The 18,254-nt window shown below is 43.2% G+C and overlaps 1 protein-coding gene and 1 long non-coding RNA gene across 2 annotated transcripts; one reads left to right on the top strand and one right to left on the bottom strand.

Moving 5' to 3' along the window:
• Window positions 1–184: 184 nt before the first annotated feature.
• On the bottom strand, window positions 185–3,287 carry LOC118399385 (uncharacterized). The gene is made up of 2 exons (XR_004828831.1): window positions 3,194–3,287; window positions 185–1,147 (listed from the first exon to the last, which is right to left on the bottom strand). It is a non-coding gene; the product is annotated as an uncharacterized LOC118399385 (long non-coding RNA).
• Window positions 3,288–10,872: 7,585 nt separating this feature from the next.
• Window positions 10,873–15,820, top strand: LOC118399383 (tyrosinase-like). Its single transcript, XM_035795431.2, has 5 exons — window positions 10,873–11,883; window positions 13,311–13,527; window positions 13,846–13,993; window positions 14,251–14,432; window positions 14,578–15,820. Exons 1-5 carry the CDS (start codon window positions 11,056–11,058, stop codon window positions 14,829–14,831), a joined length of 1,629 nt encoding a protein of 542 aa, XP_035651324.1. The 5' UTR covers window positions 10,873–11,055; the 3' UTR covers window positions 14,832–15,820.
• Window positions 15,821–18,254: the final 2,434 nt, after the last annotated feature.

The following is an 18,254-nucleotide window of genomic DNA, read 5'->3' as shown; positions in this document are numbered from 1 at the left end:
AACACTACCCAGGACATTACTGGAGTACCCTTCTGCTTAGAGATGTCTCATAATGTAGGCTATTTAATTATCTGGCTAAGTTTAGCAGTAGCTATTTAAACCAATCTGGACCGTAGATGAGTTTCTCCCAAAAAATACAAATAAAAATAAGAAATACTACATATGTATCCAGTGAGAACTGAGGTTGAGATTAGAAGTCTTCATTTATTGACATTTGTTTCAAGATATCAATGTTAAAGTATTGTCATTTGTATCAGGCAAGCAATTCAATATCAGGCAAGTCAAGTAAGAACATATTCTTATTTACAAGTTTCTATCAAGTTGTTATTCAGTATGTACATCGAATCATACATTGAGGTGAATGTACAAGATTGAAACGTTGACTAAACTTAAGATCACATCTTCGATCACAAAATGCAATAATTGCACAGGGTTAAAGAACATAAAGCATCTCTCTAGTAAGGCTTCCTCGATCACAGTTTACACAGCTCTATCTTTTTATGTCCAAAACCCAGGATAGAGGGGCTGAGTGAATGTGGTCTGGACTCTGGAGGAGAGGCATTGAGTCCGAAATGCTGTAGAAGGACCGAGAACCTGCTTTGTGATCCAGGTACACTCCTACTCGGAGGGCTGAGGGCCTGATACTTTAATCTCAACATTATTGTGTCTGAAATGATAACCACCATGATAACTCCTAACCACCTGTTCTCTTAATATCTTTATATGAGGCTGCTATATACATCCAGACCACTCTTCTCTACCTCCCAGTAACAGTGTCCACCTTTCATATGTTGTGGAATATGAAAACCTGGGTGAAGAGCAGAAAGTTAGCATGTCTTGGGGGTGTGATAGTTGACCCTCTAACTTTCTCACTTGTCATTATACACAATTCATTCAGGATTATCTGTAGTCATGGTAGCATCCACATTTTTTTATTTGACCTTTATTTAACTAGGCAAGTCAGTTAAGAACAAATTCTTATTTACAATGACAGCCTACCCCAGCCAACGCTGGGCCAATTGTGCACCGCCCTATGGGACTCCGAATCATGGCCAGATATGATGCCGCTTGGATTTGAACCAGGGACTGTAGTGATACCTCTTGCACTGAGATGTAGTGCCTTAGACCGCTGCGCCACTCAGGAGCCCTATATGTAAAGTGTGTAGAAACATATTATATTCTTATTTAAAAACGCAAGTGACATCAAAATGACACAATACATTATTTACCATTCATTACTATCTGGCACAAAATCATCTGAAACACAACCAAAATGAACTGCAAATGCATCCAACAAGTTTGTAGAGTCACAAGCTTGAGGTAGTCATTGTGTGCTAGGAATATGGGACCAAATACTCAACTTCTACTAAATTCATAAGAATCTTTAGGGGTGTCAATTTTGACCCCTACCTTTTTGAGAAAAAATATGACTTGTTAAACTAAATCTATTGCGCTAAGCAATTGTATTAGCATATAATAACATGTTCCAATTTTTTTGCATACAATATAGCTCAATATTTGAATTCTTCATTTTATACAGTCATTATTGCTTATCTTTATCAAGGGTGTCCATCATTTCAGACCCCACTGTATATATATATATATATATATATCATTAGTCTGTATGTATTTTTAGATACAGGCCTATTGTAAATGTGTATTATTGTAGTGTTACCATCTTTATTGCAAAAATAAATAAAAATACAAACATGAGTGACTGTGCCCAACACACCTGTTGTTATGTTGGACACCTACTGACCAGAAAATATAACATGTATTGCTAAAATAAAGGTTTAAGGAAATAACGGCAGGCACCACATACTACAAGACAAAACGGCTCACTCAATCAAGCCTGATGGTATTATAAGAATAAAAGCAAAGCTTTAAATATATATACATTTTTCAGTTATAAAATGTAGTGGAATGGGATAATGTCTTAGTGTGGTATGTGAAGAATCCAATACTTGACCTTGTATGCAGTACAAATCACATTATTGTGGGAGCACCTCATCTAAGAGTATGATTTAGGGAGATTGTGGGTGAAGTAAGCATTGTGGTGCTCATGAGGATTTCCTTTATTTTTCGGCTTCAGACCAATGCCTACTTCTCACTTAAAACGTACATTTTTGTTTTTAATTAGTACAATGTTTAGTCTGTCTGTATGTAGGGACGTCAAACATTCAGGCTGCTGCACAGACACTAGTCTAGAGTGCACGGTTAAATTGTTTATTTCTAATGGTATTGTACTTAATTTGGTAAAAACTGCTGAATGGCTCTGTTTGTATTAGGATATTTGTACTAGGATATTGAATTTGAATGTAATATTTTTCCATTTGTACAAATTTAACTTGTATTTCATGATTTTGAACTGAATTGAGTGAATATTTACATTTAATTTAATATTCAAATGCATATTTATATATTCAGTTTGAATATGGTAGATATTGCATTAATTTACCGTGTATCAAGTTTACAGACTATTTTTTCAAGTTTATCAAAGTTTCATATATTCAACTTCTCAGATGCAGCCAGATTCAGTTTTCCAATTTAGTTCTCTAAATTCAGATTCAAAAACAGAGACGACATCCTGCTACCAAAGACCGTACAGTATGAAGATAGGCTAAAATTGCTTCTGCAATAGAAATCCCAGATCACACTTGCAAGCGATGTCATGGCGACATTGGCTAGCAAAGCTCACGCAAAGACTTTTTTAAACGAACACTCTCAATGTATCAGTGACTCACACGTAGAAATACCTCATTGGGTCTAAGGGTCGTCTCGCGCCGAATTGCGCATGTGCAAGCCATCATCAATGCACTGCTTCGAAATAAAGTTATTTTCGACGAAAATGAAAACATGTCAGTTTGTCACTTTTGTCATATATATATATATATATATATATATATATATATATATATATATATATATATGTAAACATTCATACACATGGCTCATATATTATACAGCGCCAAACCGCCTGACTCAAGTCATTTTACGTACGTACCCCTGCTAAAACAGGAACTAGCTCACACAGCCAGCAATAATACTACCCCCCTAACACTATCCCCTCAGCTTTGTTGTCTCACCCCAGGAAACAAAGACATTCCATCGCATGAACACATACACCCAGCCATAAAACTGCCCCTCACGAACCCCTGACACAAACATCTCCTAGTATAAACACACATCTCACCCCTTCTACTGGTCGGGAGCTCAGAGAACAAGACTCTGTTCTGTACCAATGGGGCTCCCGCTCTGGTTAGAGCAGGTCCGCCTCCAACCTTTTGGGACCAGTCAGAAGACCAACACGACAAGACTCTACCTACTTTATTCTATGTATAAAAATGAATGTAACCTTTGTATAAGCTCTCTTTTTCACCTGACTCCTTACAGAGTTATATGAACTAGATCCGTGCACGTAAAACTGCGGGACAAGATATCTTTTGACTCAATAAAACTGCCTTTTGTTACAACTGAAATCCACTCTTTCCAGCGCCCGTGATTTGGTCTCGACTCTCCAATATTTAAACACTAACACTTTCCCGAGGTTGGAGTAATTAACATGTTAAACTACTTCAGACATTGGCTCGAACCTAGGTTGTGCCTTTAGATTTAGAGAAAATGAACAACTAAGGAATAATTGTTTACTTCTCTCATTGACTTCTCAAAACCCAAACAACGGCCTAGTCTGTTGGGTCTGCTTCGCAAGCGTTTGCAATGTTGCGCCTCTGGGTTTAGAAACTCTGCTGGTACTTTGCCAGACAGGAAAATTAGAGAACAACAGATATAATTAAACGCTCACTATGGTAAAAAAGAAAGGTTCTGGTGGTTTCTGAAGTGAATGTGGCATGCTTAATTTATTTTCTCCTATGAGTTTGGCTCTAGTATTTGGCACGTTATCAACTAAGACTCTCTGGAATGTGGATGTGCTTTCTGTTCCCCTCTATGATGATCTCAAAAAATCACAATTTGGCCCACAAGAATAGACTACATAACCAAAAGTATGTGGACACCTGCTCGCCAAACATCTCATTCCAAAATCATGGGTATTAATATGGAGTTGGTTCCCCCTTTGCTGCAGGCACTTGCTTCTATTCAGTCACGAGCATTAGTGAGGTTGGGCACTGACATAGGGTGATTAGTCCTAGCTCGCTGTCGGCGTTCCAATTCATTGCAAAGGTGTTCGATGAGGTTGAGGACAAGCCAGTCAAGTTCTTCTACACCGATCTAAACAAACCATTTCTATATGGACCTTGCTTTGTGCATGGAGGCACTGTCATGCTGAAACAGGAAAGGGCCTTCACTGGATTTCCCTTCACTGGAACTAAGGGGCTTGCCCAAACCATGAAAACAACCCCAGACCATTATTAGTCATCCACCAAACTTTACAGTTGGCACTACGCATTGGGGCAGGTAGCTTTCTCCGGGCATCCGCCAAAACCAGATTCGTCCGTCGGACTGTCAGATGGTGAAGCGTGATTCATCACTCCAGTGAACACGTTCCCACTGCTCCAGAGTCGAATGGTGGCGAGCTTTACACCACTCCAGCAGATGTTTTTTGCATTGCGCATGGTGATCTTAGGCTTGTGTGAGGCTACTTGGCCATGGAAACCCCTGACGTTGCTTCCAGGGGCAGTTTTGAATTTAGTAGTGGGTGTTCACAATCGAGGACAGCAAAACTTGCGTGGCCTACCACTTCACAGCTGAGCGTTGTTGCTTCTAGATGTTTCCATTTCACAATAACAGCACTTACAGTTGACTGGGGCAGCTCTAGCAGGGCAGAAATTTGACGAACTGACTTGTTGGAAAGGTGGCATTCTATGACAGTGCCACGTTGAAAGTCACTGAGTTCTTCAGTAAGGCCATTCTCCTGCCAATGTTTGTCTATGGAGATTGCATGGCTGTGTACTCGATTTTATACTCCTGTCAGCAATGGGTGTGGTTGAAATAGCCGAATCTACTAATATGAAGGGGTGTCCACATACTTTTATATATATATAGTGTATACACTGAACAAAAGTATAAATGCAATATGCAACAATTTTACTGAGTTACAATTCATATAAGGTTATCAGTTAATTTAAATAAATAAATTAGGCCCTAATCTATGGATTTCACATGACTGGGAATACAGATATGCATCTGATGGTCACAGATACATTACCTTTAAAAAAGTATGGTCGTGGATCAGAAAACCAGTCAGTATCTGGTGTCCCCACAGTGACTGTAAGTACATACCCCAACCAGAAGCCATGGATTACAGGCAACATTCGCACTGAGCTAAAGGGTAGAGCTGCCGCTTTCAAGATGGGTGACTCTAACCCGGAAGCTTAAAAGAAATCCTGCTATGCCCTGCGACGAACCATTAAACAAGCAAAGCGTCAATACAGGGCTAAGATTGAATAATACTACACCGGCTCCGACGCTCATCTTATGTGGCAGGGCTTGCAAACTATTACAGACTACAAAGGGAAGCACAGTCGCGAGCTGTCCAGTGACACAAGCCTACCAGACGAGCTAAATCACTTCTATGCACGCTTCGAGGCAAGCAACACTGAGGCATGCATGAGAGCATCAGCTGTTCCGGACAACTGTGTGATCACGATCTCCGTAGCCGACGTGAGTAAGTCCTTTAAACAGGTCAACATACACAAGGCTGCAGGGCCAGATGGATTACCAGGACATGTGCTCCAAGCATGTGGTGACCAACTGGCAGGTGTCTTCACCGACATTTTCAACATGTCCCTGATTGAGTCTGTAATACCAACATGTTTCAAGCAGACCACCATAGTCCCTGTGCCCAAGAACACAAAGGCAACCTGCCTAAATGACTACAGACCCGTCGCACTCACGTCCGTAGCCATGAAGTGCTTTGAATGGTTGGTAATGGCTCACATCAACACCATTATCCCAGAAACCCTAAACCCACTCAATTTGCATACCACCCAAACAGATCCACAGATGATGCAATCTCTATTGTACTCCACACTGCCCTTTCCCACCTGGACAAAAGGAACAGTTATGTAGGAGTGCTATTCATTGACTACAGCTCAGTGCGGCATGTTTAGGTTGTGTTTCGAAGGACGCATGGCTTTCGACCTTCGTCTCTCCCGAGCCCGTATTACTAACAATTGGATATTACTATTTTTTTTTTTTTAAGTTCTACAGCTGCAACATCGAAGGCATCACTGCCTGGTACGGCAATTGCTTGGCCTCTGACCACAAGGCACTACAGAGGGTAGTGTGTACGGCCCAGAACATCACTGGGGCTAAGCTGCCTGCCATCCAGGATCTCTACAACAGGCTGTGTCAGAGGGAGGCCCTAAAAATTGTCAAAGACCCCAGTCATAGACTGTTCTCTCTACTAACGCATGGCAAGCAGTACCGAAGTGCCAAGTCTAGGACAAAAAGGCTTCTCAACAGTTTTTACCCCCAAGCCATTAGAGTCCTGAACAGGTAATCAAATGGCTACCTGGACTATTTGCATTGCTACTCTCTGTTTATCATGTATGCATAGTCACTTTAACTATACATTCATGTACATATGTACATACTACCTCAACTGGACCGCCCAACCAGTGCTCCCGCACATTGGCTAACCGGGCTATCTGCATTGTGTACAACCCACAACTTTAACCATATCTATATACTACCTCAATCAGCCTGACTAACCGGTGTCTGTATGTAGCCTGACTACTTTTATAGCCTCGCTACTGTATATAGCCTGTCTTTTTACTGTTGTTTTATTTCTTTACCTAACTATTGTTCACCTAATACCTTTTTTGCACTATTGGTTAGAGCATGTAAGTAAGCATTTCACTGTAAGGTCTACACCTGTTATATTCAGCGCACGTGACAAATAAACTTTGATTTGATTTGATTTGCCTCATGCAGCTAAACACATCTCCTTCACATAGAGTGAGAGGAGGAGACGAGAGGAGACGAGAGGCATCAGGAGAAGAGAGGAATGGAGAGGGGAGGACTGGGGAGAGAACAAGAGAGGGGGGTGGGGAGAGGAGAGGAAGTGGAGGAGATGAGGGTGAGAGGAGGGTGGTGATCAGAAGACTGTGTGACTAGCTTATGTTTCTGCCAGAGGACTTGATCAGACTGTTGATTGTGGCCTGTGGAATGTTGTCCGACTCCTCTTCAATGGCTGTGCACAATGGCTTTGCGAAGTTAATGTACAGTGCCTTGCGAAAGTATTCGGCCCCCTTGAACTTTGCGACCTTTTGCCACATTTCAGGCTTCAAACATAAAGATGTAAAACTGTATTTTTTTGTGAAGAATCAACAACAAGTGGGACACAATCATGAAGTGGAACGACATTTATTGGATATTTCAAACTTTTTTAACAAATCAAAAACTAAAGCCCAAAGGGATGAGTGCAGGGAGCTAACACAAGTCTTCAATCTCCAGCAAGGTTACTCATCTCCAAAAGCACAGTTCATCAAACCCCCTCAGTTACATTTAACCTCCCTTTGACCTCATGCTCAGAGATCACTGCACCAATATAACAGACAGGGTTCGAAATCAGGCCTACTGCACAACAACAACCCTTTCTGTTGAGCAATTGAAGAAGGCCTTTTTCAATCGCACGGTGGGTTGGAACACTTCAGGGGGGAGGTCACGTGTGTTTGCGAGTCAGAGGTCAAGTCTCGGTATGAACTGAATCAGGGGGAAGTGGTACTCGTTAAGCAAGCATAATTATTATTATTTCATTGTTATAATTATTAGACAATAGTTGACATACGGTGTCTACTAAGTATAGTTTTTTTCTCTTTCATTCTGACTCTAGAAAACGAGATGGTGCATCTCAAGAGATTCCATTGTGCAAAATTTCAAATAGACTTAAATAAATACATTAGTGTTTTTTTTTACTGTTAAAAAAATATATTAATTTCTCTAGTAGTCAAATAGAACGTATGTGTCCCAGAAGGTGTCTATTTCATCCATTGCTTCCTATAAAAAAGGGCTTTTGCCTCAGAATGAGGCCTTAAACCAAAATCTGGTCAACACAACAGAAGCATCATGCCCACAGGGGGCACAAGGGCATGTGCCGCCTCAAACAAATGTTTCTCTGTAATAGGCCTACTACTAGCCACGTAGCAATTTTAGCAAAGTTGGCTTTAGCTAGAACAGATTGGGAACCTGTCTCCCAACCTCATAACTAGCTACCAAGAAGCCATTTCAGGTTATCAAACACGAGTAGCTATTCAACTATCTTTTACCTGGCATGCCTGCTGGCAAGGTTGGTAGACTTTAGAAAAGCAAGCAATAACTAAATGTAGTGAATAAGACTCACAATCCTCTCAATCTTTTACCCAGATTTGAGCAGATAGCAGACATTTTTTGTTTCTTTAAAAAAAGAGACACCAGTCAGGACACATAAAACTCAAAGAGGCATGCTTAGATAGGCAGAAAAATCTTTAATTTTTTTTTTTTTTACATAGAATTAAGCATGATGATTATGGCTCTAGAGTGCAGGAATCAGCTATTTCCAGTGTAATTCTCCAAATTCCAGACAGCGGATGACCCTCCAGCCTCACACTTAGTCCCCCCTCAGATTTTTGGGGTGCATGACGCCCCTGAAATCAACTGTTATGACTCAGTTCATCTTTAAATGTTACCAAGTGCAGGAGTTTATATATATAGCCTGTACCACTGTGCATAGACTGGGTTTGGACAATAAAGGCATTTAGTGTTATCTCGAGCGGATGACTCGCTTTCACTCTGCGCTGCGGTCGTGTGATGGTCCTGTGATGGCAGAGAGAGGTACAGTACATTCGGAAAGTATTCAGACCCCTTGACTTTTTCCACATTTTGTTACATTACAGCCTTATTCTAAAAAAAATGCCCCTCATCAAGCAACACACAATACCTCATAATGAGGTTTGTTTTTGCAAATGTATTAAAAATATTACATTTACATAATTATTCAGACCCTGTGTGCTTAGGATCCTTGACCTGTTGGAAGGTGAACCTTTGCCCCAGTCTGAGGTACTGAGTTCTCTGGAGAAGGTTTTCATCAAGGATCTCTCTGTACTTCGCTCCGTTCATCTTTCTCTTGATCCTGACAAGTCTCCCAGTCCCTGCCGCTGAAAAACATCCCCACAGCATGATGCTGCCACCACCATGCTTCACCGTAGGGATTGTGCCAGGTTTCCTCCAGACGTGACTCTTGGCATTCAGGCCAAAGAGTTCAATCTTGGTTTCATCAGACCAGAGAATCTTGAGAATCTTGAATCATGATCTGAAAGTCCTTAAGGTGCATTTTGGCAAACTCTAAGTGGGCTGTTATTTGCCCTTCCTGAGGAGTGACTTCTGTCTGGCACTCTACCATAAAGGCCTGATTGGTTGTGTGTTGCAGAGATGGTTGTCCTTCTGGAAGGTACTCCCATCTCCACAGAGGAACTCTGGAGCTCTGTCAGAGTGACCATTGATTTCTTGGTCACCTCCCAGTTTGGCAGCACAGCCAGCTCTAGAAAGAGTCTTGCTGGTTCCAAACATCTTCCATTTAAGAATAATGGAGGCCACGGTGTTCTTGGGGACCTTCAATGCTGCAGAAATGTTTTGGTACAATCCTGTCTCGGAGCTCTATGGACAACTTGTCCTCATGCCTTGGTTTTTGCTCTGACATGCACTGTCAACTGTGGGACCTTATCTAAACAAGTGTGTGCCTTTCCAAATCATGTCCAATCAATTGAATTTAGCAACATGTGGAAAAAGTCAAGGGGTCTGAATACTTTCCCGAATGCTCTGTATATGTGGCGACGCCTCGTGCTGTGGCGGGTGGGTCAATATAATCCTGGTATCGACATATAGAATATGTACATAGATCAGCGGTAAAAACCTGTACTTGGCTTTAACTAGGAATTTACAGGCGAGGGGTTTAGAAAAATAACTAAAATGAGATGATTGCTTTGCCTGTGGGTCACAGTGGGTGGAATTAGAAGAAATGACGTTTTGATTGGAGTTTTCAGTGTATTTTGTTGTCCTAGACAGCGCATTAAAAATGAAAGCCTTTTTGTAAGAGAGCGACGTTTATTATTAGGCCAAAAAATATATATTCTTCAACGATATTGTATTAAGAGAGATTTTTTTTTCACACCAGGTGTCTGAAAAAAACAAATAAGTAACTCAAGTGTGATGATGTTGTGCGGAGACATTAATTTCTGATTTATTCACCATCATGAATCATGAATGATTATGCTTGTCCAGATGATTGTCCTTCTATTTCTCTCTATGATAACAGCTTGCCTTCTGAACTGAGACTCTTTTGTCTGAGGGGAAAATTGGAAAATCTGGGTTATAGACTAGACGATTTTTTGTCAACTCAAACATGTAGAACGGAAACCTAAGCAGTCAAAAACCTGAAAAAAACCTAAATGTAGGCAAATCATTACAACCTGGCTGTAATGCTGTCTAATCTATGCTATGCGAGATCCTGGCTTCGCCTGGCTGCTCAACCTTTATGCAGGGAAATACCAGAACGGATTAGAAAAGGAAAAACGACAACATAACTCTGTGGTTGTGAAACTTGCAGTGAAGCACAGTGTCAGAAAAAAAACATATTTTATGATTTAAAGAAACTTGAAGAAACCAAAATACCATTATTTTTATAGTCACATTTCAGTTGCCTTCACTGAAACCTGTAGACAAGTGCTTTTGTGATTTGAAAAAAAAAAACTATGTGTATGCTTATTCTCTAAATTTATTCACCCCTTGAAACCTGAAGTGTAATTAAATAAATGAGATCCGTTGGTTAGTGTGAGAAAGACCATCGGTGTGTGTGTGTGTGTTCAGGGAACCAGCCACCTATGAAACAAACTCACCACCGGGGTCATGAGGCATGTGACCGCCGTGCCAGAGATGGTGTGGGAGGAGAAGTCAAGTAAGAGCCGCGGGGACTCTGACATGGCTGTACTACTAGGCACATGTGTTTCCCCTTCTCTCACTTCTACTTACCAACTCCTCTCTCCATTACTATCAAGACACATCACCGGGCTGGTGTGTGTGACAGGACCGGACGAGACGGGACGGGTGTGATGTATTGCGATGCGGCTCCTTCTCATCCACGGTGTGTTTTTCCTCCAGTGTTTGCGGTTCTCCCAGCAGCAGTTTCCAAGGCTCTGCGCCACAACGGAGGCCCTGCTCTCTAAAGAGTGCTGCCCGGTCTGGGAAGGGGATGGTTCGGCCTGCGGGGCCAGCTCTGGCAGGGGGTTCTGCCGGGACGTGGAGGTATCGGATCTCCCCAACGGGCTGAATTACCCCTTCTCCGGCTTGGACGACAGAGAGAGGTGGCCTCTGGTATTTTATAACCGGACCTGCCAGTGCGCCTCCAACTACATGGGGTTCAACTGCGGAGAGTGCCAGTTCGGACTGTTTGGGGCTAACTGCGAGGAGACGAGAGAGTCCGTGCGGCGGAACGTGTTTCACCTGTCGGCAGCGGAACGGCGGAAACTCATCTCTTACCTCAACCTGGCCAAGCACACCGTTAGCCAGGATTATGTCATAGCCACCGGGACCTACCGGGAGATGAATAACGGGAGCACACCGCTGTTCTCTGACGTCTCGACCTATGACGTGTTTGTGTGGATGCACTACTATGTCTCCAGGAATGCTCTTCTCGGTGGACCGGGGAATGTCTGGACCGATGTGGACTTCGCCCACTGGGCTCCCGCCTTTCTGCCGTGGCACCGTGTGTACCTGCTGCACTGGGAGCGCGAGATCCGAAAACTGACCGGGGACTTTGAGTTCTCCATCCCGTACTGGGACTGGCGAGACGCGCAGGGCTGTGACATCTGCACCGAAGACCTGATGGGCGCCCAGAGCCCGCGAGATCCCAACCTCATCAGCCCTGCTTCAGTGTTCTCTTCTTGGAGGGTGAGACACCTTTCATCCTCTTCCTGTCTCTTCCATCATCTTCCTCTCTCATTTCTCTTCAATCCTCCTCCTCTTTTCTCCTCCCTTCATCTCACTCTCACCTTGACATTGTTCTTAGAAGTTCACAATAGTCTCCAAAGTGTTGCATTTTAATTCATGGTTACGGGAGGTCTAGAGAGGAGGAGTCTGCTATACAGGTTTTTATCATATACGGTATTAATAGTCACAGTAGTCCAAACTGCTCCATGAACAGCAACAAAAGAGTGATCAAATTAAGAGCCTACATCTGTATGTATCACATCAACATGTGTGCCAGTTCAAATTGAACTCAAATTTAAACTTGAACTTAAACTAATGACACAGAGGCTCAAACTCCCAGAAAACAAGTTAGAGTGTTGTTTCATGGTATCTTTGCTTGGTGTCTTATGCAAATCTCTGTCTAACTATATCTATGTACAGGCCCTTGACTTGGTCAAGGAGAAGCGACTATCGAGATGTAATCAACCACACAGTGTATGCTTCTCAACTCACAAAACGTGAAGAGACATTTTCATAATTGAACTTTTCTTCATTACTTTTCATGTGATGACTTGAATGAATACTGTGATGATATACTATCATTGTTGAGCTCCGCTGTAACCTAGATAGGAGGGAGAAGGGGTGGAGGATAGGAGAGGACTGGGGAGAGGAGATGAGAGGAGGAAAGAGGAGAGGACTGGGGAGAGGAGATGAGAGGAGATGAGAGGAGGGAAAAGGAGAGGACTGGGGAGAGGAGATGAGAGAAGAGAGGACAGGAGAGAGGAGATGAGAGGAGGAAAGAGGAGAGGACTGGGGAGAGGAGATGAGAGGAGGAAAGAGGAGAGGACTGGGGAGAGGACAGGAGAGAAGAGAGGACAGGAGAGGACTGGGAGATGAGATGAGAGGGGAAGAGAAGAGAGTGGGGTGAGGAGAGGAAGTGAGGAGAGGGAAGGAGAGGAGAAAAGAGGAGAGAAGACGGGTAGAGGAGGGTGGTGATCAGGAGAATGTCTGATAACCTTATGTTTCTGCCAGAGGCCATGTTCTGTGATTAACACACACACTCTCACACACACACACACACACTCTCCCTCTCTCTCTCTCCTTGCGTGGTGGGAGGCTGTGCGCATGTGGGAGAGAGGAGAGGAGCACCAGTATATATGGTGTGGTTGGTTAGATAACCCAATAATTCAGCGGGGAAAGAAAGTTGTGAGGAAGAGAAGAGACTTTCTAAGTATACAATGAGTCAACAACATAATTTGGGTATGAGTTAACGGAATTTTAAAAGTGAGATTTTCACTGAACAGCTACTTCAATGCTTTGTCCTAGGCTTTAGCTTAGCAGGCTAACACAATCATGTGGCATGCAGTCGTCCTGATTCAATACTTTTGTGTGTGTGTGTGTTTGTGTAGGTGATGTGTTCACGGGCGGAAGACTACAGTGTGAGGGGGGTTCTGTGTGACGGTAACGACGAGGGGCCGTTGCTTCGTAACCCTGGCAACCACGACCATAACTTGGTTGCGCGGTTGCCGACGGCAGCAGAGGTGGAGTTCACGGTCAGTCTCCGTGACTACGACACGGGAGCCATGGACCGCTCCGCTAACTTCAGCTTCAGAAACACACTAGAAGGTAAGTAGGGGTGTATGTGTGTGTGTTTGTGTTTGTGTTATTAGTTCTAGACCTCTAGAAAGTCAGTAGTTCTAGAACACTCTAGAGAGCATTGTTCTAACCCTAACTCCGGTGTTGTGTTCTGACCTCTAACCCTTGACTTCTAACCCCTGACCTCTAGGTTTCGGCAGCCCTGTGACAGGCATGGGTAACAGTGTGGTGATGGGGATGACATCTAACCTCTAACCCCTGACCTATAAGTTTTGGGAACCCTCAGACAGGCCTGGGTAACAGTAGGGTGGTCGGGATGACATCTAACCTCTAACCCCTGACCTATAGGTTTTGGGAACCCTCAGACAGGCCTGGGTAACAGTAGGGTGATGGGGATGCACGCCTCTCTTCATATCTTCATGAACGGCTCAATGTCTTCAGTCCAGGGGTCAGCTAACGACCCTATTTTCCTACTGCACCACGCCTACGTAGACAGGTTAGCACGCACGCACACACACACACACACACACACACACACACACACACACACACACACACACACACACACACACACACACACACACACACGCACACACACGCATACACACACCTCTCCCACACCCTGTTTCTATTTCTCTCTGGATCACTCTCTCTCTCTCTCTCCCAACACACACCCTCCCTGCCCCTCTCTCTCTCTCTCTCTCTCGCTCTCTCTCTCTCTCTCTCTCTCTCGGTCTCTCTCTCTGTTTTCAGTATCTATGAGCAGTGGTTGAGGAGACATGCTCCAGAGCAGACCCACTACCCAGAGTTCAATGCTCCCATTGGCCACAATAGGCAGTACCACATGGTGCCATTCATACCTCTACACAGAAACATAGAATACTTTACCTCCAGCAAAGAACTGGGGTACCAATACTCCTACATGCTCAACTCAGGTAAGTACAGTGTGTGAGTGTCAGCGTGGGTGTGTGTTGTTTGACTGACTAATTTAGTAATATGCATGTTTTAATCGTGAACGGCTGAATGATTTTAAAGGACTCCTCCCCTCCTCTCCTCTCTTCCCTTGCTCCTCCCCTCCAGATCAGAGGATATCGGAGGTTCTCAGTCCTTACCTGGAGCTAATGATGGAGGCGTGGCCCTGGTTGCTAGGGGCGTTGGCCCTGGGGGCGCTGGTTACCATGACTGTGGCTGCAGTAGCTGCTACTATGACCCGGATGTGTTGGGATGCGTGGCCATGGCAACTCGGGGAAAAGAGTTCAGCGTTCCACCTACCAGAGAGGGAACCTCTCATCATCAGCAGTGATAGTGATACCCCCAACTACCACACTGTTTAGTCCCAACTACCACACTGTTTAGCCCCATTTACCCCAACTACCACACTGTTTAGTCCCAACTACCACACTGTTTAGTCCCAACTACCCCACTGTTTAGTCCCAACTACCACACTGTTTAGTCCCAACTACCACACTGTTTAGCCCCATTTACCCCAACTACCACACTGTTTAGCCCCATTTACCCCAACTACCACACTGTTTAGCCCCAACTACCACACTGTTTAGCCCAATGAGCAATGAGAGTGTGCGACTCTCTTTGTTTTTCTAGCTTCCAGTTTATTCTCCATTAGTCAGCACCTCAACACTAAATAATGTACTCTGGGGGTGCTCCAGCTCATACTTTTTATTGGACTATGTAAGGAGTTGTGCCATGAACATATTTTATAGTTATATTTTACAGTGCTATGTCAACTCACACTGCCTTTGACTTTAGTAGGAATATAGAGTAATGAAATATTGAAAAAGGAGTATTGCATTGGACGGCTCATAATGATGGCTGGAACGGAGCAAATGGAATGGCATCAAACATTAGGAGACCATGTGTTTGTATTTGATACCATTCCACCAATTCCACTCCAGCCATTACCACAAGCCCATTCACTCCAATTAAGGTGCCACCAACCTCCTGTGGTAAACATAAACAATAAAAAGGCACCCTTTTACAGTAGATGTGCTTGATTTACATCGGATTGTGCATTCTTGGGTCATTCAGTTGGCTCCAAAGCGGGATCTCTGTCTACCGGCACACCGCCCGAGCTCAACCAAGCGCACCAATTGATTGACAAGCACACGAATCAGGAGGAGCATGGGTGCGTCACTTGCATCACCAGCAACGAGATGTGTTCTGGCACATGTGGAATGTTAGGTTTAGATTCCTCCCCAGTTAGTCTAAAAAGCGTGTAAGAGTTCATGGAGTCTCTCTCTCTCAAAAGGTCATAACTATGTTAAATGATTATGATATTAATAAAGAAAAAAGGCAAAAACAATAACTGTGGTGTGGAGATATAGTCTTATGTAATGTGTTTGACTATTATCTTGAAATAAGAGATTGAATGTTGCATATTGAGTATGATTCAGGTTGAGCTTACACACTGAAGTGGTATTACAACAGCGAGGACTAGAGTTCACAATTACACTAACAAGAGTTCCCTTCACTCAGAGATGTTGTTCTCTTGCAGTGAAACAACATTCCCCCTCCCGGTTCAGTGATTTCATTTTAAGTGGATCGAGATTTTTTTTTAAAAACCCAACAACGATAGGATTGAATGGGGCATGCAGACCAAGTTTAACATTTCTGGCCAAATAATTTCAAAGTGGTAAACTTGGTCTGCATGCCCCATTCACTCCTTTTGTTTCCATTGTTGTCTTATTCCACTCGATACGAAATCGCTGAACTGGGACCGGTTAATGTTGTTTCACTGCATGAGAATAACATAGCCTGCATTATTTAGTTTGATGCAATTGTGAACTTGATCCGAAAGCCCCATTCATTCCAACTTCCTGGTTAGAAGTGTTCAGTTGGCTTAATGGCTAGATGATAGCTTCTCCTGGCCCAATACACTACTTTCAGGTTAAATAGGAAAATAGAGATACATGAAGTCTAAAAAAAAGAGTAAAGATGTCCTTTAACACATTCAAATCTAAGGATCAGTGGGTAAAAACACCAGACAATCAGTCTTCATTTATTGAAATCCATAATAAAAAAATCATCATAAAAAAATATAGCAGCTCAGTAGTTGTTACTCATATATATCAAAGTGAGAATACATGGAGATGAATGGGAATGTACAAGACTGAAACATTGACTAAACGTCAAGATATCGTCTTAGAAGGGTTAAATATAGGGTTAGATATCGTCTGCACAGGGTTAAAGTACATGATAAAGCACATCCAGTAAGGCCACCTCTACAACTTACACAGCTCTGCGGTATCTCCAAAATAACCAAAGCCAAACCCAGGATAGAGGGGCTGAGTGAATGTGGTCTGGACTCTGTGGAGGAGGCTCATTGTACCAGAAACACTGTAGAAGGACAGAGAACCTGCCTTGTGATCCAGGTACACTCTTGACTCTGGATGACAGAGGGCCTGATACTTGAGTGGCAACATTATTGTGTCTGAAATGATAACCACCATGATGATGCCGTAAACTCCAGGACTTGTCATTGAGTCCTAATACTGAGTCATTACCACCTGTTCTCTTAATATCTTTATATGAGGCTGCCTTAGAAACACCGTTCCCACTCCTCTCCACCTCCCAGTAACATCGTCCAGACAGACCCTCACTGCACAGCACCTGGCAGCGGTCAGTGATTCTGTCTGGATGGTCAAGATATGAATGGCCTGGTTTAGCTGTTATCTTTTTGTTCCCATCAGACAGAGTGAGGTTGTGATGTTTAAAAAATATATATATTTCACCTTTATTTAACCAGGAAGGCAAATTGAGCACAAATACTCATTTACAATTGCGACCTGGCCAAGATAAAGCAAAGCAGTTCGACAGATACAACGACACAGAGTTACACATGGAGTAAAACAAACATACAGTCAATAATACAGTATAAACAAGTCTATATACAATGTGAGCAAATGAGGTGAGAAGGGAGGTAAAGGCAAAAAAGGCCATGGTGGCAAAGTAAATACAATATCGCAAGTAAAACACTGGAATGGTAGTTTTGCAATGGAAGAATGTGCAAAGTAGAAATAAAAATAATGGGGTGCAAAGAAGCAAAATAAATAAATAAAATACAGTTGGGAAAGAGGTAGTTGTTTGGGCTAAATTATAGGTGGACTATGTACAGGTGCAGTAATCTGTGAGCTGCTCTGACAGTTGGTGCTGAAAGCTAGTGAGGGAGATAAGTGTTTCCAGTTTCAGAGATTTTTGTAGTTCGTTCCAGTCATTGGCAGCAGAGAACTGGAAGGAGATGCGGCCAAAGAAAGAATTGGTTTTGGGGGTGACTAGAGAGACATACCTGCTGGAGCTTGTGCTACAGGTGGGAGATGCTATGGTGACCAGCGAGCTGAGATAAGGGGGGACTTTACCTAGCAGGGTCTTGTAGATGACATGGAGCCAGTGGGTTTGGCGACGAGTATGAAGCGAGGGCCAGCCAACGAGAGCGTACAGGTCGCAATGGTGGGTAGTATATGGGGCTTTGGTGACAAAACTGATTGAACTGTGATAGACTGCATCCAATTTGTTGAGTAGGGTATTGGAGGCTATTTTGCAAATGACATCACCAAAGTCGAGGATTGGTAGGATGGTCAGTTTTAAAGCATGAGTGAAGGATGCTTTGTTGCGAAATAGGAAGCCAATTCTAGATTTAACTTTGGATTGGAGATGTTTGATATGGGTCTGGAAGGAGAGTTTACAGTCTAACCAGACACCTAAGTATTTGTAGTTGTCCACGTATTCTAAGTCAGAGCCGT

Source organism: Oncorhynchus keta, chromosome 20 (assembly GCF_023373465.1).
Source record: "Oncorhynchus keta strain PuntledgeMale-10-30-2019 chromosome 20, Oket_V2, whole genome shotgun sequence".
Lineage (NCBI taxonomy): Eukaryota > Metazoa > Chordata > Actinopteri > Salmoniformes > Salmonidae > Oncorhynchus > Oncorhynchus keta.
The sequence above is the reverse complement of the archived record's forward strand: the minus strand, read 5'-3'. Positions and strand labels throughout refer to the sequence as shown.

Excerpts from the sequence above, each read along its gene's own strand:
- LOC118399383 (XM_035795431.2), top strand. The coding sequence starts at position 11,056 with ATGCGGCTCCTTCTCATCCACGGTGTGTTTTTCCTCCAGTGTTTGCGG. Across the intron at positions 13,528-13,845 it reads CTTCAGAAACACACTAGAAG|GTTTTGGGAACCCTCAGACA; the intron begins GTAAGTAGGGGT and ends CCTGACCTATAG. Across the intron at positions 13,994-14,250 it reads CACCACGCCTACGTAGACAG|TATCTATGAGCAGTGGTTGA; the intron begins GTTAGCACGCAC and ends CTCTGTTTTCAG.